Here is a 22,778-nt window from a genome sequence, read left to right as displayed (position 1 = left end):
CGCAGTCTTAATCCCCATTTTACAGATAAGGTAACTGAGGCCTAGAGAAGTGAAGCGACTTGCCCAACGTCACACAGCAGACAAGTGGCAGGGTCGGGATTAGAACCCACGACCTCTGACTCCCAAGCCCGGGCTCTTTCCACTATGCCACACCGCTTCCTTGTTAAGCGCTTACTGCGTTCCAGGCACATAGCGGATAGCGCTCTACCCACTAAGCCACATTGCTTCTCGTGATGCTCGTCCTCCCTGCGCCGGCGCTGAGCTGCGGCTCAGTAACAATAATAATCGTAACTGTGGTATTTGTAAAGCGCTTATTATGTGCTAAGCGCTGGGGTGGATCCAAGCAAATGGGGTTGGATATAGTCCCTGTCCCACATGGGGCTCCCAGTCTCAACCTCGATTTTACAGGTGAGGGAACTGGGGGGGGCAGAGAAGTGACTTGCCCAAGGTCACACAGTAGACGAGTGGCGGAGCTTCTGACTCCATTAGGCCACGCCGCTTCTCTGCCCCGTGTCCGGCCCGAGTGGGCGGCAGGAAGGGCGGCGAGGGGCCGGGGACGCCGGGGACGAAAAGACACACGGGGTCAGGAGGGTCCGTCTGGGGGTCTGTATTGAGGGGGCCCGGAGCCCCCCAGCGCAAGACACCCCGCTCCCGCCCCAGCCCAACGAGAGCCCAGAATTCTCTCTGGGGGGGTGGGACCCAGTGGAGGAAGGGCTGCTTGGGGGGCGGCGGGACCCCCGACTCACCTCTTTGGGCCAGAATTGCTGGAGCCCCTGCCCCTCCATGTGACTGGAAGGGACCCCGGGTAAGGCAGTGAGAGCCTCTCCTCCCTCCCTGACAGCAGGGCATGCTGGGAGTCTCGGCCCCCACCCCCCAACCAAGGGAAATCGAGGCATGGCGGGGCTGGGAGAGGGAAGGGAAGGCCGGGCCGGCCCCCCGGCGTATGAACCACTCCCCCAGAAACATACCAACCAGCTCCTCGCATGCAGCTGCTCCCAGCAGGCCCCAGCCCGGGGGTCTCCCCGCGGTCCAGACGGTCCGGGAAGGAAGGGGCCCGCTCTCGCCCCTCCCTCCCCTCCTCTCATCGTGCCCAGGTCCGGCCTCATCCGGACAGCGGGGATGAGGGGAGGTCGAGGCAAAGTGCCCACAGTCCCCATCCCGGGCGGCTGGGGAGCGGAGGGGTCAGAACCCCCCGAGACCATCGCGAGCTCTGCGGGAGGGGGCCGTGAGCCCGCGGACGGGTCACAGGGCGGGTGGGGGGCCGACACGGCCTCATCCGCCCGCGCCGGTCAACCCCGGAGGGCCCCGTCCGCTCCGTGGCCCCTTCGGGCCGGTCCCCTCCCATCCGCGGCCTCTCCGCTCCCCGCCCGCCCCCCCGTCACCCGTCCCCGTGCACCCTCTGGTGCTGCAGCAGGTTGGACGGGTGGGCGAAGCCCCTGGCGCAGACGGCGCACTTGTAGGGCGCGTCGCCCGCGTGCACCTTCTCGTGGACGGCCAGGCAGGCGCCGTCCTCGAAGAGCTTGGGGCAGAAGCGGCAGGGGAAGGGGCGGGCGGGGCTGTGGACGCGGCGGTGCTGCAGGAGCAGCGAGGGCCGGGCGAAGGCCTTGCCGCAGGCCTGGCAGGGGTAGGGCCGCTCGCCCGTGTGCGCGCGCTCGTGGACGGCCAGGTAGCTGGACTGCTTGAAGGCCTTGCCGCAGGTCTTGCAGGCGAAGGGCCGCTCGCCCGTGTGCACGCGCTCGTGGGAGGCCAGCGCGTTGGACTGCTTGAAGGCCTTGGCGCAGATCTTGCAGGCGAAGGGCCGGTCGCCCGTGTGCACCCGTTCGTGCACCCGCAGGCTGTGGCCGTAGGTGAACTTCTTGCCGCAGACGCCGCAGGCGTGGGGCTTGTCGTCGCAGTGCTGGCGCTGGTGGAGCAGCAGGGCGTGGGGCGCGGGGAAGGCCTTGCCGCAGGCCGGGCAGGGGTAGGGCCGGTCCGGGCGGTGGACCGGCGCGTGCCGCTGCAGCTCGTACGGGGTCTTGAAGCGCTTGGGGCAGCGGGCGCAGGGGAAGGGGCGCTCGCCCGTGTGGATGCGCCGGTGCTCCTGGGGGAGGCGGGGGCGGGGGGGAGGCTGGGACGCCCCCTCCATCCCTTCCTCCCCGCCCGCCGGCCCCCCGCCGCTGCTGCTAAATCCCTAATCTATCTCCTTCTATTAACGAGGGAATAAGCCCTCTCCGCCCCCCGCCCCCTAACACTAATAATCCCCAAGCGCTTAGTGTGAGCGCTCAATGAATACGATTGATCGATTGGGCATTCTCCTTCCTCTCCCCCTCTCTCCATCCCCCCGTCTTACCTCCTTCCCTTCCCCACAGCACCTGTATATATGGATATATGTTTGTACGGATTTATTACTCTATTTATTTTGCTTGTCCATATCTATCCTATTTATTTTATTTTGTTACTATGTTTGGTTTTGTTCTCTGTCTCCCCCTCTTCGACTGGGAGCCCACTGTTGGGTAGGGACTGTCTCTAGATGTTGCCAACTTGGACTTCCCAAGCGCTTAGTACAGTGCTCTGCACACAGTAAGCGCTCAATAAATACGATTGATGTTGATGATAATAATGGCATTTATTATGCGCTTACTATGTGCCGAGCACTGTTCTAAGTCCCCCCCTTCTAGACTGTGAGCCCGTTGTTGGGTGGGGACCATCTCTATATGTTGCCAACTTGTACTTCCCAATAATAATAATAATGATGGCATTTATTATGCGCTTACTATGTGCCTAGCACTGTTCTAAGTCCCCCCCCCCCGACTGTGAGCCCATTGTTGGGTGGGGACCGTCTCTATATGTTGCCAACTTGTAATTCCCAATAATAATAGTAATGATGGCATTTATTAAGCGCTTACTATGTGCAAAGCACTGTTCTAAGCGCTGGGGAGGTTACAAGGTGATCAGGTTGTCCCACAGGGGGCTCACAGTCTTCATCCCCATTTGACAGATGAGGTAACTGAGGCACAGAGTAGTTAAGTGACTTGCCCAGAGTCACACAGCTGACAATTGGTGGAGCTGGGATTTGAACCCATGACTTCTGACTCCAAAGCCCGGGCTCTTTCCACTGAGCCACGCTGCTTCCCAAGCGCTTAGTACAGTGCTCTGCACACAGTAAGCGCTCAATAAATACGACTGAATGAATGAATGGGAGGATACAAGGTAATCAGCCCCACGTGGGGCTCACGGTCTTAATCCCCAACAGAGAAGCAGCGTGGCTCAGTGGAAAAAGCCCGGGCTTTGGAGTTAGAGGTCGTGGGTTCAAATCCCGGCTCCGCCAATTGTCAGCTGGGTGACTTTGGGCAAGTCGCTTCACTTCTCTGGGCCTCAGTTCCCTCATCTGGAAAATGGGGATGAAGACTGGGAGCCCCCTCTGGGGCAGCCTGATTATCTTGTAACCTCCCCCAGTGCTTAGAACAGTACTTTGAACATAGTAAGTGCTTAACAAATGCCATCATTATTATTATTACTAATGACTCTGCTAAATCTGTAATCACTGTAACCTCCCCCGCGCTTAGAACAGTGCTTTGCACATAGTAAGCGCTTAACAAATGCCATCGTTATTATCATTACTAATGATGCTGCTAAATCTGTAATCACTGTAACCTCCCCCGCGCTTAGAACAGTACTTTGCACATAGTAAGTGCTTAACAAATGCCATCATTATTATTATTACTAATGACGCTGCTAAATCTGTAATCACTGTAACCTCCCCCGCGCTTAGAACAGTGCTTTGCACATAGTAAGTGCTTAACAAATGCCATCGTTATTATCATTACTAATGACGCTGCTAAATCTGTAATCACTGTAACCTCCCCCGCGCTTAGAGCAGTGCTTTGCACATAGTAAGCGCTTAACAAATGCCATCGTTATTATTATTACTAATGATGCTGCAAAATCTGTAATCACTGTAACCTCCCCCGCGCTTAGAACAGTGCTTTGCACATAGTAAGTGCTTAACAAATGCCATCGTTATTATCATTACTAATGACGCTGCTAAATCTGTAATCACTGTAACCTCCCCCGCGCTTAGAACAGTGCTTTGCACATAGTAAGTGCTTAACAAATGCCATCGTTATTATCATTACTAATGACGCTGCAAAATCTGTAATCACTGTAACCTCCCCCGCGCTTAGAACAGTGCTTTGCACATAGTAAGCGCTTAACAAATGCCATCGTTATTATTATTACTAATGACGCTGCAAAATCTGTAATCACTGTAACCTCCCCCGCGCTTAGAACAGTGCTTTGCACATAGTAAGTGCTTAACAAATGCCATCGTTATTATCATTACTAATGACGCTGCTAAATCTGTAATCACTGTAACCTCCCCCGCGCTTAGAACAGTGCTTTGCACATAGTAAGCGCTTAACAAATGCCATCATTATTATTATTACTAATGATGCTGCTAAATCTGTAATCACTGTAACCTCCCCCGCGCTTAGAACAGTACTTTGCACATAGTAAGTGCTTAACAAATGCCATCATTATTATTACTAATGACGCTGCTAAATCTGTAATCACTGTAACCTCCCCCGCGCTTAGAACAGTGCTTTGCACATAGTAAGTGCTTAACAAATGCCATCGTTATTATTATTACTAACGACGCTGCTAAATCTGTAATCACTGTAACCTCCCCCACGCTTAGAACAGTGCTTTGCACATAGTAAGCGCTTAACAAATGCCATCGTTATTGTTATTACTAATGACGCTGCAAAATCTGTAATCACTGTAACCTCCCCCCGCTTAATAGAACAGTGCTTTGCACATAGTAAGCGCTTAATAGATGCCATCATTATTATTATCACTAATGACGCTGCTAAATCCGTCATTTGTTCACATGCACGTCTATCTCCCCCTCTGGACTGAGCTCGTCGTGGACAGGGAACGTGTCCGCCTTTGTTCGGGGCTCCGCGCACGGTCAGCGCTCAGTGAATAGCACTGATTAAGAGCTCACTACGTGCTAAGCAGCGGGAGAGGTAATGGATAATCAGGTGGGACACGGTCCTCGCCGCGCTTGGGGCTCGGTCTGTCCCCACCGCGGCCGCCTCCTGTGGCTCCAGTGTCCCCGGCCGGCCTCCTCTTTGGCCTCTCCCTTTCCGCTCTCCTCCTTCAGCCCGCTCGCCTCTCCCCGTCCTCGCACCCGTCGCCTCTCCCCCGCTCCGTCGGGGGAAGAGCCGTCTCCGGGGCGGTGCCAGCCCCCGTCCCCCCGCCCCGGCAGCCCCCTGCCCCGTCCTCCCCCGGCGTCCCGCCCGGCACCTGGAGGTTGCTGGCCCGCTTGAAGCGCTTTCCGCAGGCCTCGCAGCGGAAGGGCCTCTCCTCGGTGTGCACCAGGCCGTGGCTCTTGAAGTCCGAGTGGCGCTTGAAGGCGGCGGCGCAGAGCGGGCAGCGGAAGGGACGCTCCTCGTTGTGGACCACCTCGTGGCTGAACAGCTCCCAGGCCCGCTTGAACCGCTTGCCGCAGGCGCCGCAGCGGAACGGCTTCTCCGCCACCGTCACCCGGCGGATCTCCAAGCCCCCGCCGGCCTCCTCCTCGTCCCCGGCCGGGTCCTCGGGCACCAGCCTGGCCGTGGAGTAGGCGCCGTGCTCATCGATCAGGTGCACCAGGGCCGGCCGCGCCTCCGGCTCGCACTCGGCGCCCGCGTCCTCCTGGGGACACAGGGGCGGACGGAGGGACGCGGGGACAGAAGGTGGGGGGGGCGAGAGGGATGGGGAGGACCGAGGGAGGGAAAAGAGGGAGGAAAGAGTGGGGCAGGGAGGACCAGAGGAGGGAGGAGCAGGATGGAGAGGACCAGGGGAGGGAGGAAGGAGGGAACAGGGAGGATCAAGGGAGAGAGGAGAGGGACGGGGTGGATCAGGGAAGGGAGGAGTGGGATGGGGAGGACAAGTGGAAGGAGGAACGGGATGGGGAGGACCACGGGTGGGAGGAGTGGGACGGGGAGGGTGCGGGGAGGGTGGAGCAGGACGGGGCAGATTAGGGGAGGGAGGAGCGGGACGGGGAGGACCAGGGGAAGGAGGAAGAGGAGTGGGATGGGGGAAGCATGAGAGGGAGGAAGGAGATAACAGGGAGGACCGAGGGAGGAGTGGGATGGGGAGGGAAGAGCGGGATGGGGATACCAGAGGAGGGAAAAGCGGGATGGAGAGGATCGGGGGAGAACAGAAAGAGGGAGAAAAGGACAGGGAGGACCCGGGGAGGGAGGGAGGACCGGGAGGAGGGGCAGGAAGGACGGAAGGACAGATGGAAGGAAGGAGAAAGGTGATCCCAGCCCTCTGCCTTCCCTGGGGAGACGGGGACCCTGGGGGAGGGGAGGGGACCGAGGCAGGCAACGGTGTGTCAGGCGGCCGCTTACCTCCTTCAGGGGCACCGGGTGCGACGGGCCGGCCCTCTCGGGGAGCACGCTCCCCCGGACTCCTCGCTCCCGCTCCCCTCCACCCCCGGCCCCCCGCTCCGCAGGCTCCTCCTTAACGGGCCGGAGCCGGTGGCGGAGGGGGGTCGGCCGCCGGGGGAGGCCACCTGGGAGGCCCGGGGCCGGCAGAGGGCCAGCCGGCTCCATAATACGGCGGCGGGTGGCGGGCGGCGGGCGGGTACGGCACAGCGAACCCCGCTCGGAGCCTGTGGATGGGTGGAACAGAATAACGGAAAAGGGTCAAAAATCGGGATTTGCGGAGGGGGGGCCAATCTTCCCCTGCGGCACACACAGCGGTCATTTAGATGCCCCAAACCCACAGTAGTCTCCCCGAGATCACCCCGCACCCACAGTAGTCTCCCCCGGCTTCCCCGCTATCCAAAGTAGCCTCCCCGCTATGATACAAATACCACAATCATTATTTATTATCATCCTCTTACACACCACATGATACTCCTTATACTCTAGACCACAACTTTCTCCACCTTCACGGTGTTATTAAAGTCACACCTCCTCCAAGAGGCCTTCCCTGATTAAGCCCTCTCTTCCCCAGCTCCCTCTCCCTCCTGCCTCATCTGTGCCCTTGGATCTGTGACCTTTGGACACTGGATCTTCGCCCCGACCCCAACCCTAACCCCACAGCACTCCGGTACAGATCTTTAAACTGTATATCCTAAACTACTCATTTACTCACATGAATAACCATCTCCCCCTCTAGATTGTAAGCTCGTTACGGGCAGGGAATGCCTCTGCTAATTCCGTTGTACTGTACCCTCCCAAGCGCTTAGTACAGTGCTCCGCCCATAGTAAGCACCCAATACATACCAATGATAGCGTGGCTTAAGGGAAAGAGCCCGGGCTTGGGAGTCAGAGGTGGTGGGTTCTAATCCCGGCTCCGCCACTTATCAGCTGTGTGACTTTGGGCAAGTCACTTAACTTCTCTGAGCCTCAGTTATCTCATCTGTAAAATGGGGATTAAGACTGTGAGTCCCACGTGGGACAACCTCATTATTTTTTTATCTACCCTAGCGCTTAGAACAGTGCTGGGCACATAGTAAGCACTTAAACACCATCATTATTATTATTATTATTATTATTATTACTATTACTATTACTATTATTATTATTATTACGAAGAGCAACGCTGTCCCATGATTCAGGACCATGCAGTCTCCCCCATCTCTACCAGGGTGCAGACACTCCTCTCTCAATCAATCAATGCTATTAATTAATGATGGCATTTGTTAAGCACTTACTATGTGCCAATCAATCAATCAATCAGCCAAGCACTGTTCTAAGCACTGGGGAGGATACAAGGTGATCAGGTTGTCCCACGTGGGGCTCACAGTCTTCATCCCCATTTTACAGATGAGGGAACTGAGGCACAGAGAAGTTAAGAATAATAATAATAATGGTATTTGTCAAGCGCTTACTATGTGCCAAGCACTGTTCTAAGCACTGGGGAGGATACAAGGTGATCAGGTTGTCCCACGTGGGGCTCACAGTCTTCATCCCCATTTTACAGATGAGGGAACTGAGGCACAGAGAAGTTAAGAATAATAATAATAATGGTATTTGTCAAGCGCTTACTATGTGCCAAGCACTGTTCTAAGCACTGGGGAGGATACAAGGTGATCAGGTTGTCCCATGTGGGGCTCACAGTCTTCATCCCCATTTTACAGATGAGGGAACTGAGGCACATAGAAGTTAAGAATAATAATAATGATGGCATTTGTTAAGCGCTTACTATGTGCAAAGCACTGTTCTAAGCGCTGGAGGGATACAAGGTGATCAGGTTGTCCCACGTGGGGCTCACAGTCTTCATCCCCATTTTACAGATGAGGGAACTGAGGCACAGAGAAGTTAAGAATAATAATAATGATGGCATTTGTTAAGCGCTTACTATGTGCAAAGCACTGTTCTAAGCACTGGAGGGATACAAGGTGATCAGATTGTCCCACGTGGGGCTCCCAGTCTTCATCCCCATTTTACAGATGAGGGAACTGAGGCACAGAGAAGTTAATAATAATAATAATGATGGCATTTGTTAAGCGCTTACTATGTGCAAAGCAGTGTTCTAAGTGCTGGAGGGATACAAGGTGATCAGGTTGTTCCACATGGGGCTCCCAGTCTTCATCCCCATTTTCCAGATGAGGGAACCGAGGCCCAGAGAAGTTAAGTGACTTACCCAAAGTCACACAGCTGACACTTGGCGGAGCCGGGATTTGAACCCATGACCTCTGACTCCCAAGCCCATACTCCTTCCACTGAGCCACACTGCTTCTCTGAGCGCTGACTGTGTGCAGAGCACTGTACTGAACCCTTCCTGTCCCCTCCCCAGTCGTCACCCTCTCCATCAGGTCTCTCCCCACATTTTGCACACGGTGCTTGGCCCCATTCTGCACAATATTATTGCTTGATTGATTATTTGCCCAAAGTGGTTTTTTCCACCCTGCACTGTACTAAGCGCTTGGTCTATTGCTTTCCCCCCGTCCCCACCAGGCCCGGCCCCCTCAAATGGATTCCCCCAAGGCACCTTGGGGAAAGCAGCATGGCTCAGTGGAAAGAGCCCGGGCTTTGGAGTCAGAGGTTCAAATTCCGACTGCCAACTGTCAGCTGTGTGACTTTGGGCGAGTCACTTAACTTCTCTGGGCCTCGGTTACCTCATCTGTAAAGTGGGGATGAAGAAGACTGTGAGCCCCCCATGGGACAACCCGATCACCTTGTAACCTCCTCAGCGCTTAGAACAGTGCTTTTGCACATAGAGAAGCAGTGTGGCTCAGTGGAAAGATCAATCAATCGTATTTATTGAGCGCTTACTGTGTGCAGAGCACTGTACTAAGCGCTTGGGAAGTACAAGTTGGCAACATACAGAGACAGTCCCTACCCAACAGTGGGCTCACAGTCTGAAAGGGGGAGACAGAGAACAAAACCAAACATACTAACAAAATAAAATAAATAGAATAGATATGTACAAGTAAAATAAATAAATAAATAAATAGAGTAATAAATCTGTACAAACATATATACAGGTGCTGTGGGGAAGGGAAGGAGGTAAGGTGGGGGGATGGAGAGGGGGACGAGGGGGAGAGGAAGGAAGGGGCTCAGTCTGGGAAGGCTTTGGAGTCGGAGGTCATAGGATCAAATCCCAGCTCTGCCAACTGTCAGCTGTGTGACTTTGGACAAGTCACTTAACTTCTCTGGGCCTCAGTTACCTCATCTGTAAAATGGGGATTGAAATCGGGAGCCCTCCGTGGGACAACCTGATCACCCTGCTTTGCACATAGTAAACGTTTAACAAATACCATCATAATTTTAATAATAGTAAATGCTTGATAAATAATAATAATAATAATGACATTTATTAAGCAATATGTGCAAAGCACTGTTCTAAGCGCTGGGGAGGTTACAAGATAATCAGGTTGCCCCAGAGGGGGCTCCCAGTCTTAAACCCCATTTTACAGATGAGGTAACTGAGGCCCAGAGAAGTTATGTGACTTGCCCAAAGTCACACAGCTGACAATTGGTGAAGCTGAGATTGGAACCCATGACCTCTGACTCCCAAGCCCGGGCTCTCTCCACTGAGCCAGGCTGCATCTCCTATTGAGCGCTTACTGTGTGCAGAGCACTGTACTAAGCACTTGGGAAGTACAAGTTGGCAACATATAGAGACAGTCCCTACCCAACAGCAGGCTCACAGTCTAGAAGGGGGAGACAGACAACAAAACAAAACATATTCTGTTTGTTTTATTTATCATCATCATCATCAATCGTATTTATTGAGCGCTTACTGTGTGCAGAGCACTGTACTAAGCGCTTGGGAAGTACAAGTTGGCAACATCTATCTATTCTGTTTGTTTTATTTTGTTAATATGTTTGGTTTTGTTCTCTGTCTCCCCCTTCTAGACTGTAAGCCCACTGTTGGGTAGGGACTGTCTCTGTAAGTTGCCAACTTGTACTTCCCAAGCGCTTAGTCCAGTGCTCTGCACACAGTAAGCGCTCAATAAATACGATTGATTGATTGATATTAACAAAATAAAACAAATAGAATAGTAAATATGTACAAGTAAAACAAATAGAGCAATAAGTGCACAAACATATACACAGGTGCCGTGGGGAGGGGAAGGAGGCAGGACGGGGGGATGCGGAAGGCCCGTCTCTATACGTTGCAAACTGGTACTTCCCAAGCGCTTAGCACAGTGCTCTGCACACGGTAAGCGCCCAATAAATACGATTGAATGAATGAATGAATTCAATCGTATTCCCTCAGCGCTTACCGTGTGCAGAGCACTGTACTAAGCGCTTGGGAAGCGGACAATATAATAAACAGACACATTCCCTGCCCACAACGAGCTTACAGCTCCTGTATATATGTTTGCACATATTTATTACTCTATTCATTTATTTATTTTACTTGTACATATCTATTCTATTTATTTTATTTTGTTAATATGTTTGGTTTTGTTCTCTGTCTCCCCCTTCTAGACTGTAAGCCCACTGTTGGGTAGGGACTGTGTCTATATGTTGCCAACTTGGACTTCCCAAGCGCTTAGTACAGTGCTCTGCACACAGGAAGCGCTCAATAAATACGACTGATTGATTGATTGATGGATTACAGGCCCCTTGTCCCATAATGCCCCTCTCCATCCCCTCACAACGACCTCCGCCCCCCCCCCCCGTTCTCCCCGGAATGGTTCCTTCCCTCACCACCCCCCTTCGTTCCCCGCCCAATGGTCCACGCCACCCCCCTCTCGCCCAATGGTCCCCCCCATCAATACAGAACACAGGCCGAATGGTCCCTTCCATCCCCCCCCGCCCTGGAGACATGGTCAGTTCCACGCCCACTGTGCGGATACGGAGTCCGGACGGGCCCAATTGCTGCAGAGGGGGGGACGGTGAGAATGATAATGATAATGGTATTTGTTAAGCGCTTACTATGGGCCAAGCACTGCTCTAAGGAAGAGAGGGGAACGACGGGGCAGGGACATTGTTCTCTCGGGGACTCACCGGGCCGCCAGCCGCCTCCCCCTCACATCCGGCCTGGGCGCCACCCACAGCCTTCCCCGCCTCCCCTACTCCGCCGCACGTCTTCCGTCCGAGCCGACTTCCGGCCGGGGATCCCCCGCTTCCCTCCCGTGGGCGACACGTGACTCGGGGCAGAGCCGCTTCCGGCAGAGCGGCCTGCGCCTGCGCGTGGCCCGCCCAGCGTCTCCCCGAGTCCCGCCCCTCTCCCTCAGAACCTAAGCCTAACTTGCTTGACGGGAAAACCAGCCAATAAGATCTTGGCGCTGAGGCGCATTGACCAATCAGGAATCGCCCCCGGGGCCTCCCTGGAGGCGAGAGGAGGATGCACCAAAGCCATGGCCTTGCCTCAGTGCCCTTCTCCTCAGGAATACTGCTATATATTCATTCATTCAATCGTATTTATTGAGCGCTTACTGTGTGCTGAGCACTGTACTAAGCGCTTGGGAAGTACAAGTAGGCAACACATAGAGACGGTCCCTACCCAACAGTGGGCTCACAGTCTATTGGGGGGGACAGACAACAAAACAAATTAACAAAATAAAATAAATAGAATAAATATGTACAAGTAAAATAAATAGAGTAATAAATATGTACAAACATATATACATATACATATATATGTATATATACATACACACATATATATACACATATATGTATATAATGATAGCATTTATTAAGCGCTTGCTATGTGCAAAGCACTGTTCTAAGCGCCAGGGAGGTTACAAGGTGATTAGGTTGTCCCTCGGGGGGCTCACAGTCTTAATCCCCATTTTACAGATGAGGGAACTGAGGCCCAGGGAAGTGAAGTGTAAACATACATATTTATTACTCTATCTATTTATTTATTTATTTTACTTGTACATTTCTATCCTACTTATTTTATTTTGTTGGTATGTTTGGTTCTGTTCTCTGTCTCCCCCTTTTAGACTGTGAGCCCACTGTTGGGTAGGGACTGTCTCTATGTGATGCCAATTTGTACTTCCCAAGCGCTTAGTACAGTGCTCTGCACATAGTAAGCGCTCAATAAATACGATTGATTGATTGATTGATTGATTGAAGTGACTTGCCCAAAGTCACCCAGCTGACAAGTGGCGGAGCTGGAATTTGAACCCATGACCTCTGACTCCAAAGCCCAGGCTCTTTTCCACTGAGCCACGCTGCTTCTCTATATTTATGTATATATACATATATATATATACATACATATACATATACATACATATATATACATATATATGTATGTATATATACATATACATATACATACATATATATGCATATATATGTATGTATACATATATACATATACATACATATACATATACATACATATGTATATACATATATATCCCAAGGGACAATGAGGAAATAATAATAACAATAATGGCATTTGTTAAGTGCTTACTATGTGCAAAGCACTGTTCTAAGTGCTGGGGAGGATACAAGGGTAGGGACCGTCTCTGTTGCGGACTTGTATTTCCCCAGCGCTTAGTCCAGTGCTCTGCACACAATAAGCACTCAATAAATACGATTGAATGAATGAGTCAATCAAGTTGTCCCATATGGGGCTCGCAGTCTTAATCCCCATTCATTCATATTCATATTTATTGAGCACTTCCTGTGTGCAGAGCAGTGGGCTAAGCGCTTAGGAAGTACAAGAAGCGGCGTGGCTCAGTGGAAAGAGCCTGGGCTTTGGAGTCAGAGGTCATGGGTTCAAATCCCGACTCCTCCACTTGTCAGCTGTGTGACTTTGGGCATGTCACTTCACTTCTCTGGGCCTCAGTTCCCTCATCTATAAAATGGGGATGAAGACTGTGAGCCCCACGTGGGACAACCTGACCACCCTGTAAAGTCCCCAGCGTTTAGAACAGTGCTTTGCACATAGTAAGCACTTAATAAATGCCATCATTATTATTATTACAAGTCGGCAACAGATAGAGACGGTCCCTACTCAACAACGGGCTCCCAGTCTAGAAGGGGGAGACAGACAACAAAACAAAACATGTGGACAGGTGTCAAAACTGTCAAAATAAATAGAATGAGGGAACTGAGGCACAGAGAAGTGAAGTGACTTGCCCAAAGTCACACAGCTGACAAGTGGCAGAGCCAGGATTTGAACTCATGACCTCTGACTCCCAAGCCCATGCTCTTTCCACTGAGCCACGCAGGAAACTGAGGCACCTGACTTTTCAGCACTTAGTACAGTGCCTTGGCACATAGTATGCACTTAACAAATGCCATTATTATTATTATTCCGAGGGCTCAGACCATACTACCTCCCCACTTCCCTTCTTTTAGTGAACACTGTATTTTTTCTGGTATCTATTAAGCTCTTACTGTGGGCCTGGCACTGTACTAAGCGCTGGAGTAATCACAATAATAATAATAATGATGGTATTTGTTAATTGCTTACTCTATGCCAAGCGCTGTTCTAAGCACTGGGATAGTTATGAGGTAATCAGCTTGTCCCACGTGGGGCTCAGTCTTAATCCCCATTTGACAGATGAGGGAACTGAGGCACAGAGAAGTTAAGTGGCTTCCCCAAAGCCACACAGCAGACAAGAGGCAGAGCTGGGGTTAGAACCCACGTCCTCTGGCTCCCAAGCCCGTGCTCCTCCCACTAAGCCTCGCTGCTTCTCTAGAAGGGAGATATCAAGTAATCGGGTCAGACCCGGTCCCTATCCCGCACTGAGTTCACAGCCTTAAGCCCCATTTTACAGATGAGGTAATTGAGGCACAAAAAAGTTAAGTGGCTTGCCCAGGGTAAAACAGCAGACACGTGGCTGGGGTGGATACAAGACTATCTGGTTGGACACCCACCCCATCCCATGTGGGGCTCACAATCAATCAATCAATCGTATTTATTGAGCGCCTACTGTGTGCAGAGCACTGTACTAAGCGCTTGGGAAGTCCAAGTTGGCAACATATAGAGACAGTCCCTACCCAACAGTGGGCTCACAGTCTAAAAGACTTAATCTTAATCGCAATCTTAATCCCCATTTTACAGATGAGGGAACTGAGGCCCACAGAAGTGAAGTGGCTCATCCAAGGTCACAGAGCAGACAAGTGGAAGAGTCGGGATTAGAACTCAGGTCCTTCCAACTCCCAGGCCCGGGCTCTAGCCACTAAGCCACACTGTTCCTCCATCCAGAACAGTGCCGCAGCTTCAAACTGATTCCGGGAAAACAGCCTACGGTGCTGAAGGTGGTAGAAGAGGTCAAAGAGGATTAGGACAGAGCACAGCCTACCGGACTTGGCCATGACAGGCCATCAATAACCTCAATCAATCAATTGTATTTATTGAGCGCTTACTGTGTGCAGAGCACTGTACTAAGCGCTTGGGAAGTCCAAGTTGGCAACATCTAGAGACGGTCCCTACCCAACAGTGGGCTCACAGTCTAAAAGGGGGGAGACAGAGAACAAAACCAAACATACTAACAAAATAAAATAAATAGAATAGATATGCACAAATAAAATAAATAAATAAATAAATAAATAGAGTAAAAAATAGGTACAAACATATATACATATATACAGGTGCTGTGGGGAAGGGAAGGATGCGGATGGGCAGGCCCAGGCTGGCCTCCAGCTGGCACCGGCGGAAGCGGAGGGAGAACTCCCCGGCCGCCAGCCGGTGGTTGTGCTCCAGGTTGGCCTCGATCACCACCAGCCGGTCCTTCTTGGGGCCCAGGCGGAGCGTCACCGAGGCGGGGCAGGTGATCTTCTCGCTCCTGCCGGAGAACAGTGTGGGAAAGGACTTGCTGTGAGGCCAGGGGACGGGGCGGGCCGAGGCGGAGCCCTTACCCTAGGCAGAGCGCCAGATTGAGCGTTGGTAGACACGCTTCCTGCCCGCGAGGAGCTTCCAGTCTTAGAGGACTTGCCTGGTGTGGGCCTCCATTTCCTCGTCTGTCAAATAAGGACAAGGTACCCGTTCTCCCTCCCTGTTAGACACCGAGCCCCCTCCGGGCCGGGGACTGGGCTCGATTTCTTTTCTACCGCAGCGTTCGGCACAGCGCTTGGCCCGTGGTAAGTGCCTAACGAATGCCGCGATCGTCGGTATTATTCTTATCAGAAAGGAATCAATCAGTCAATCAATCAGTCGTATTTATTGAGCGCTTACTGTGTGCAGAGCACTGTCCCAAGCACTTGGGAAGTACAAGTTGGCAACATATAGAGACAGTCCCTACCCAACAGTGGGCTCACAGTCTAAAAGTCTAAAAGAAAGAGGGGAGAGGACAGGCAGACTGGAGGCCTCGGCTCACGTTGGTTCAATTGTATTTATTAAGCGCTTATTGTGTCTCTCTCACATCCGACAATGACTCTCCCCCGCTTCAAAACCTTACTAAAGGCACACTTCCTCCAAGAGGCCTTCCCTGACTTCATAATCCCTCCTTTCCTCTTCTCCCACTCCCTTCTGCATCGCCCTGACTTGCTCCCTTCATTCATTTCCCCCTCCCAGCCCCACAATACTTATCTACATATCTGCCATTTATTTACTTACATTAATGCCTGTCTCCCCCTCTAGACTGAAAGCTCACTGTGGGCAGGGAATGTGTCTGCTTATTGTTATACTGTAATAATAAGAATGATAATGGCATTTATTAAGCGCTTACTATGTGCAAAGGACTGTTCTAAGCGCTGGGGAGGTTACAAGGTGATCAGGTTGTCCCACGGCGGGCTCACAGTCTTCATCCCCATTTTACAGATGAGGTCACTGAGGCCCAGAGAAGTGAAGTGACTTGCCCAAAGTCACGCGGCTGACAATTGGCGGAGTCGGGATTTCTCCCATGCACTTAGCACTTAGTAAGTGCTCAATAAATATAATAATAATAATAATGATGGCATTTATTAAGCACTTACTATGTGCAAAGCCCTGATTTAAGCACTGGGGAGGTTACAAGGTGATCAGGTTGTCCCACGTGGGGCTCACAGTCTTAATCCCCATTTTACAGATGAGGGAACTGAGGCACAGGGAAGTGAAGTGACTTGCCCAAAGTCACCCAGCTGACAATTGGCGCAGCTGGGATTTCTCCCATGCACTTAGTACAGTGCTCTGCACCTAGTAAGTGCTCAATAAATATGAATGAATGAATCTGTCTCCCCCCAAAACCTTGAGTTTGCGTGACACAAGGTTTCGGGTGCGTTGGAAAGGCCCCTAGGGGGGCAGAGTGGGGGAGGGAGATGCTCCTCCGGGGAGATGGGGCAAACGTGGCTCAGTGGAAAGAGCCCGGGCTTGGGAGTTAGAGGCCATGGGTTCAAATCCCAGCTCCGCCAATTGTCGACTGTGTGACTTTGGGCAAGTCACTTCACTTCTCTGCGCCTCAGTAACCTCATCTGTAAAATGGGGATTAAGACTTTGGGCCCCACGTGGGACAACTTGATCACCTTGTATCCTCCCCAGCGCTTAGAACAGTGCTGTGCACATAGTAAGCGCTTAATAAATGCCATTATTAATTAAACCCTGGAAGGGGGGTTGGGAAGAGGATGCCCCCGACTTACAGCTTGTTGCGTTGCACGGTGCTCTGGCCCACGTAGGTCCCGCTGTGCCTGCAGATGAGGCGGACGAAGCGGAAGCGCAGCGTGGCGGCCAGGTTGGGCAGGTAGGGCAGCGGATGCTGGCGCTGGGACACCAGGGGCTTGAGGCTGGCGACGATGAACAGGGCCTTGTGCGCCTCGCACCAGTCGTCAAAGAAGGACGTGAACTGGTGCCACGTGTGGAACTCCCGGCCCAGGCCCAGGTCCCCCATGGCCCAGCGGCACAGGGAGCCAGGCCACCCTGCGTGGAGGGAAGACAGAAGGGACCAAGATGGGGACACAGGGATCCAGACACAACGGGGATGGGGGACAGAGTGGTCAACGATCCGCTAAGGGTGACCCCTTCGGTCCTCTGTGGCATCCTGAGAAAGAGCGTGGCGCAGTGGAAGGAGCTCGGGCTTTGGAGTCAGAGGTCATGGGTTCAAATCCCGGCTCCACCAATTGTCAGCTGTGTGACTTTGGGCAAGAAACTTCACTTCTCTGGGCCTCAGTTACCACATCTGTAAAATGGGGATTAAGACTGTGAGCCCCCCCATGGGACAAACTGATCACCTTGTAACCTTCCCAGCGCTTAGTACAGTGCTTTGCACATAGTAAGCACTTAATAAATGCCATCATTATTATTATTATTATCCAGAGATGCCATAGAGAAGCAGCGTGGCTCAGCGGAAAGAGCCCGGGCTTTGGAGTCAGAGGTCATGGGTTCAAACCCCAGCTCCACCAATTGTCAGCTTGGTGACTTTGGGCAAGTCACAACTTCTCTATGCCTCAGTTACCTCATCTGTAAAATGGGGATGAAGACTGTGAGCCCTCCGAGGGACAACCTGATTACCTTGTAACCTCCCCAGCTTAGAACAGTGCTTTGCACATAGTAAGCGCTTAATAAACGCCATCATTATTATTACTATTATCCTGGGACTATCCTGCTGTGCTCCCTGCAGGGTTCCACTTGTCCCTACTACACCCATCTTCCCCTGCTCCCAGACACATCCCAGCGCTCAGAACAGTGCTCGGCACATAGTAAGAGCTTAACGAGTACCATCATCGTCGGCCTCGGGAACTCCCCAGCCTCTTCCAGTTACTGTCCAGCTCTCCCTTAATCCCCCCACTGACACACCTCCCCACCACCACCATCATCATCATCACCAATCGTATTTATTGAGCGCTTACTATGTGCAGAGCACTGTACTAAGCGCTTGGGAAGTACAAATTGGCAACATATAGAGACAGTCCCTACCCAACAGTGGGCTCACAGTCTAAAAGGGGGAGAGACCACCAACCTACATCAGTAGCATCCTCCCTCTCCCCCCAATCTCCCCCATCCTACGTCTCCTCTGTTACCATGGAGACGGAAACCCTTACCCGCCCTTCCCTTTGGCCCAAGCCGTTTCCATGGAAACGGGAGAAGGCTTTCACCCCGAGATGGCGCCCTTCCACCCGCTGCCAAGGGGGCCCACAATGCCCCGCGCCACCCCCTACCTCTCGAACTCTTCTGCTGCGCATGCTCAGGACGGACCGGGCGCCGGAGGCTTCGGGACGCATGCGCGGAGGCGGGAGCGAGGCACGCTGGGATACGTAGTCCTCGCGCCCGACGGCCCGATTGGTCCGAAGCAGCAGCCAATGGGCGCCCGAGAGGAGAGGCGGGAGCGTCCGAGCCGTCTCCATAGCAACGCGGAGGGGCCCGAGGGAACGGGAGGGGCGAGCGCCCTTCATGAGAATAATGATCATCATCATCAATCGTATTTATTGAGCGCTTACTGTGTGCCAGGCGCTGTACTAGACGCTGGGGCGGATTTCTAGACTGTCAGCCCACTGTTGGGTAGGGACCGTCCCCATATGTTGCCAACTTGCACTTCCCAAGCGCTTAGTACAGTGTTCTGCACACAGTAAGCGCTCAATAAATACGATTAAATGAATGAATGCAAGCAAAAGGGGTTGGACGCAGTCGCCGTCCCACGTGGGGTTCACTATCTTAATCCCAGATTGAGCCCCCTTTTCCCTGTCCTCCTCCCCATCCCCCCCCGCCCTACCGCCTTCCCCTCCCCACAGCACCTGAATATATGTTTGTACAGATTTATTACTCTGTTTATTTTACTTGTACATATTTACTATTCTATTGATTTTGTTAATCAATTTTGTTTTTAGACTGTGAGCCCACTTTTTAGACTGTGAGCCCACTGTTGGGTAGGGACTGTCTCTATATGTTTCCAATTTGTACTTCCCAAGCGCTTAGTACAGTGCTCTGCACATAGTAAGCGCTCAATAAATACGATTGATGATGATATGATGTTGGGTAGGGACTGTTTCTATATGTTGCCAACTTGTACTTCCCAAGCGCTTAGTACAGTGCTCTGCACACAGTATACACTCAATAAATACGATTGATTGATTGATTGATTGATTAATGATGTGCATCTAGCTTTACTTCTATTTATTTTGATGACTTGACAACTGTCCACATGTTTTGTTCCCTGTCTCCCCCTTCTAGACTGTGAACCCGTTGTTGGGTAGGGACCGGCTCTCTATGTTGCCAACTTTTAGTTCCCAAGCGCTTAGTACAGTGCTCTGCACACAATAAGCGCTCAATAAATACGATTGAATGAATGACTGAATTAATCCCCATTTTACAGGTGAGGGAACTGAGGCACAGAGAATAATAATGATGGTATTTGTTCAGCGCTTATTAGGTGCCAAGCACTGTTCTAAGCGCTGGGTTAGATACAAGGTGATCAGGTTGTCCTGTGTGGGGTTCAGAGTCTTAATCCCCATTTTACAGATGAGGTAACCAAGGCCCAGAGAAGTGAAGTGACTTGCCCAAAGTCACACAGCTGACAAGTGGCAGAGCTGGAATTAGAACTCACGACCTCTGACTCCCAAGCCTGGGCTCCTGCCACTAAGCCACATAGCTCTGTCCTACTGTCTTTCTCCCCCACCGCTCAGCATGGCTTAGTGGAAAGAGCAGGGGCTTTAGAGTCAGAGGTCATGGGTTCAAATCCAGCTCCACCACTTGTCAGCTGTATGACTTTGGGCAAGTCATTTAACTTCTCTGTGCCTCAGTTCCCTCATCTGTAAAATGGGGATAAAGACTGCGAGCCCCCCATGGGACAACCTGATCACCTTGTAACCTCCCCAGTGCTTAGAATAGTGCTTTACACATACTAAGCGCTTAATAAATGTCATTAATTGGTCTTCCCCACTTGCCCCCCCACCCCACCGCCTGTTCCCCACTTGTGTAGACACTATGCCTGGTCAGTTCTCAGATCGTGCCCGGGTGCAGATGGACTCATAGACAGCTCGGACCCAGAAGGGCAGTAGCCTTCACGGTCACCCGCAAAATAATGGAGGGGACGAGGCGATCCCAAAGCCCTGGGAAAGAGAGATGAAGCTGCAGTCTCAGTCCATGTTTTCACCTTTGAACACCACCTGCCTCTCGACATACCCCCAGGGGAGGAGGGAAGAAGTCTTCGGGGTCTCCATGGAGAGGAGATCGTTGCCAAGGAAACAGGTGGCAGGGTAGGGGCTCCCCCAAGGCTGCTCCACCTGAGGAAGGGGGATGGCACGGGGCTGGCTCTCTTCTCCCAGAACTAAGTCACCGCCATCCCTCTCACCTCCTTTAGACCCGGGCGACCTCCTCCCCGGGTCCCCCCAAAGTCAATCAATCAATCGTATTTATTGAGTGCTTACTGTGTGCAGAGCACTGGACTAAGCGCTTGGGAAGTACAAGTTGGCAACAAATAAAGACAGTCCCTACCCAACAGTGGGCTCACAGTCTAAAAGGGGGAGACGGAGAACAAAACCGAACATGCTAACAAAATAAAATAAATAGCATAGGTATGTACAAGTAAAATAAATAAATAAATAAATAAAAAGAGTAATAAATATGTACAAACGTATATACATATATACAGGTGCTGTGGGGAAGGGAAGGAGGTGCCCCCCCACCTGCGGGGAGCAGGGCAGCGGCCTCAGTTCTGGTCCCCGCCTCGCTCAGTGATGGGCGGATGCAGGAGGCCCCAGAGGGAAGGATGGTTTTGCCAGTGAGGTGGTGGTTGCCATGGTGACCGTCGTCAGGCTCAGTGCAGCTGGGACCAGGTGTTTAGGGCCTGAGGAAGCGGGGGCGGCCGGGAGGGGGGTGGCGTGTGGAGAGGAGGCTGACAAGATTGGGGAAGGGGCGGAGGGGGGACCCTTCCTTTTCCACCTCACCCTGTAATTCTCTTGGCCCCTGGGGACCCTCACGCCTCAGCTGGGGCCCACTGCCCTCCGCCCCTCTCCGTCCCTGACCTGGCCTCCCACTCCCCCGGTCAGTCAACCGCAGTGGCCTTTACCCCTCCCGGACGGGCAGGCCTGAGGCCTTTGAGAGATGATAACCCCTGGGGCAGCCGGGAGACAGTGGGGGGAGGAGGCGGTGGGTTCACGAGGGGTTCACGTGGCTCTGGTCTGATGGGCACCCCCCTCTCCGCCCGCCCCCTCTCCTCCGCTCTGCCTCGGTCACCCTCCCGCTGTCCAGCTCTGACCAGGCCGGAGGGCTGCTTGCCTTCACGTATTCAGTCTGTCACCAAATCCTGTCAGTTTGACCTTCGCAACATCACCAAAGTCCACCCTTTTCTCTCCTTCCAAACTGCAACCACATTGATCCAATAATAATAATAATAATAATAATGGCATTTATTTAGTGCTTACTGTGTGCTGTTCTAAGCACTGGGGAGGTTACAAGGTGATGAGGTTGTCCCACGGGGGGCTCACAGTCTTAATCCCCACTTTACAGATGAGGTAACTGAGGCACGGAGAGGTGAGGTGACTTGCCCAAAGTCACACAGCTGACAATTGGCGGAGCTGGGATTTGAACCCATGACCTCAGACTCCAAAGCCCGGGCTCTTTTCACTGAGCCACGCTGCTTCTCAAGCACTTATCCCATCCCGACTTGATTACTGTATCAGTCTCCTTGCTGACCTCCCAGCCTCCTGTCTCTCCCCTCACCGGTCCATACTTCACTCTGCTGCCCGGATCACTTTTCTAAAAAAATGTTCAGGCCCCGTGGCCCCCCTCTCCTCAAGGGCCTCCAGTGGTTGCCCATCCACCTCAGAATCAAAGAGAAACTCCTTACCATCATCTTTAAAGCTCTAAATCACCATGTCCCCTCCTATCTTACCTCACTGCTCTCCTACTGCAACCCAGCTCACAGACTTTGCTCCTCAAATTCATTCATTCATTCATTCCATCCTATTTATTGACTGCTTGCTGTGTGCACAGCACTGTACTAAGCGCTTGGGAAGTACAAGTTGGCAACATACAGAGACGGTCCCTACCCAACACGGGCTCATAGTCTAGAGTGGGGAGACAGCCAACAAAACAAAACTTGTGGACAGGTGTCAAGTCATCAGAATAAATAGAAGTAAAGCTAGATGCACATCATTAACAAAATAAATAGAATAGTAAATATGTACAAGTAAAATAAATAGCGTAATAATAAATCTGTACAAACGTATATACAGGTGCTGTGGGGAGGGGAAGGAGGTAGGGCAGGGGCGATGGGGAGGGGAAGAGGGGGCTCAGTCTGGGAGCCAACCCATTCACTGTACAGGATCTCATTTATCTCAGCTCCGCCAATTGTCAGCTGTGTGACTTTGGGCAAGTCACTTAACTTCTCTGGGCCTCAGTTACTTCATCTGTAAAATGGGGATTAAGACTGTGAGCCCCCCGTGGGACAACCTGATCACCTTGTAACCTCCCCAGCGCTTAGAACAGTGCTTTTCACATAGTAAGCACTTAATAAATGCCAT

The 22,778-nt window shown here is 52.2% G+C and overlaps 1 protein-coding gene across 1 annotated transcript; it reads right to left on the bottom strand.

Moving 5' to 3' along the window:
* Positions 1-1,378: 1,378 nt before the first annotated feature.
* On the bottom strand, positions 1,379-17,399 carry LOC119932885 (zinc finger protein 771-like). Its single transcript, XM_038752010.1, has 4 exons — positions 16,962-17,399; positions 6,378-6,640; positions 5,287-5,676; positions 1,379-2,080 (listed from the first exon to the last, which is right to left on the bottom strand). Exons 1-4 carry the CDS (start codon positions 17,356-17,358, stop codon positions 1,379-1,381), a joined length of 1,752 nt encoding a protein of 583 aa, XP_038607938.1. The 5' UTR covers positions 17,359-17,399.
* Positions 17,400-22,778: the final 5,379 nt, after the last annotated feature.

This window comes from Tachyglossus aculeatus, chromosome 10 (genome assembly GCF_015852505.1).
Source record: "Tachyglossus aculeatus isolate mTacAcu1 chromosome 10, mTacAcu1.pri, whole genome shotgun sequence".
NCBI lineage: Eukaryota > Metazoa > Chordata > Mammalia > Monotremata > Tachyglossidae > Tachyglossus > Tachyglossus aculeatus.
Note: the sequence above shows the minus strand (reverse complement) of the source record. Positions and strands in the feature narration are given on the sequence as shown.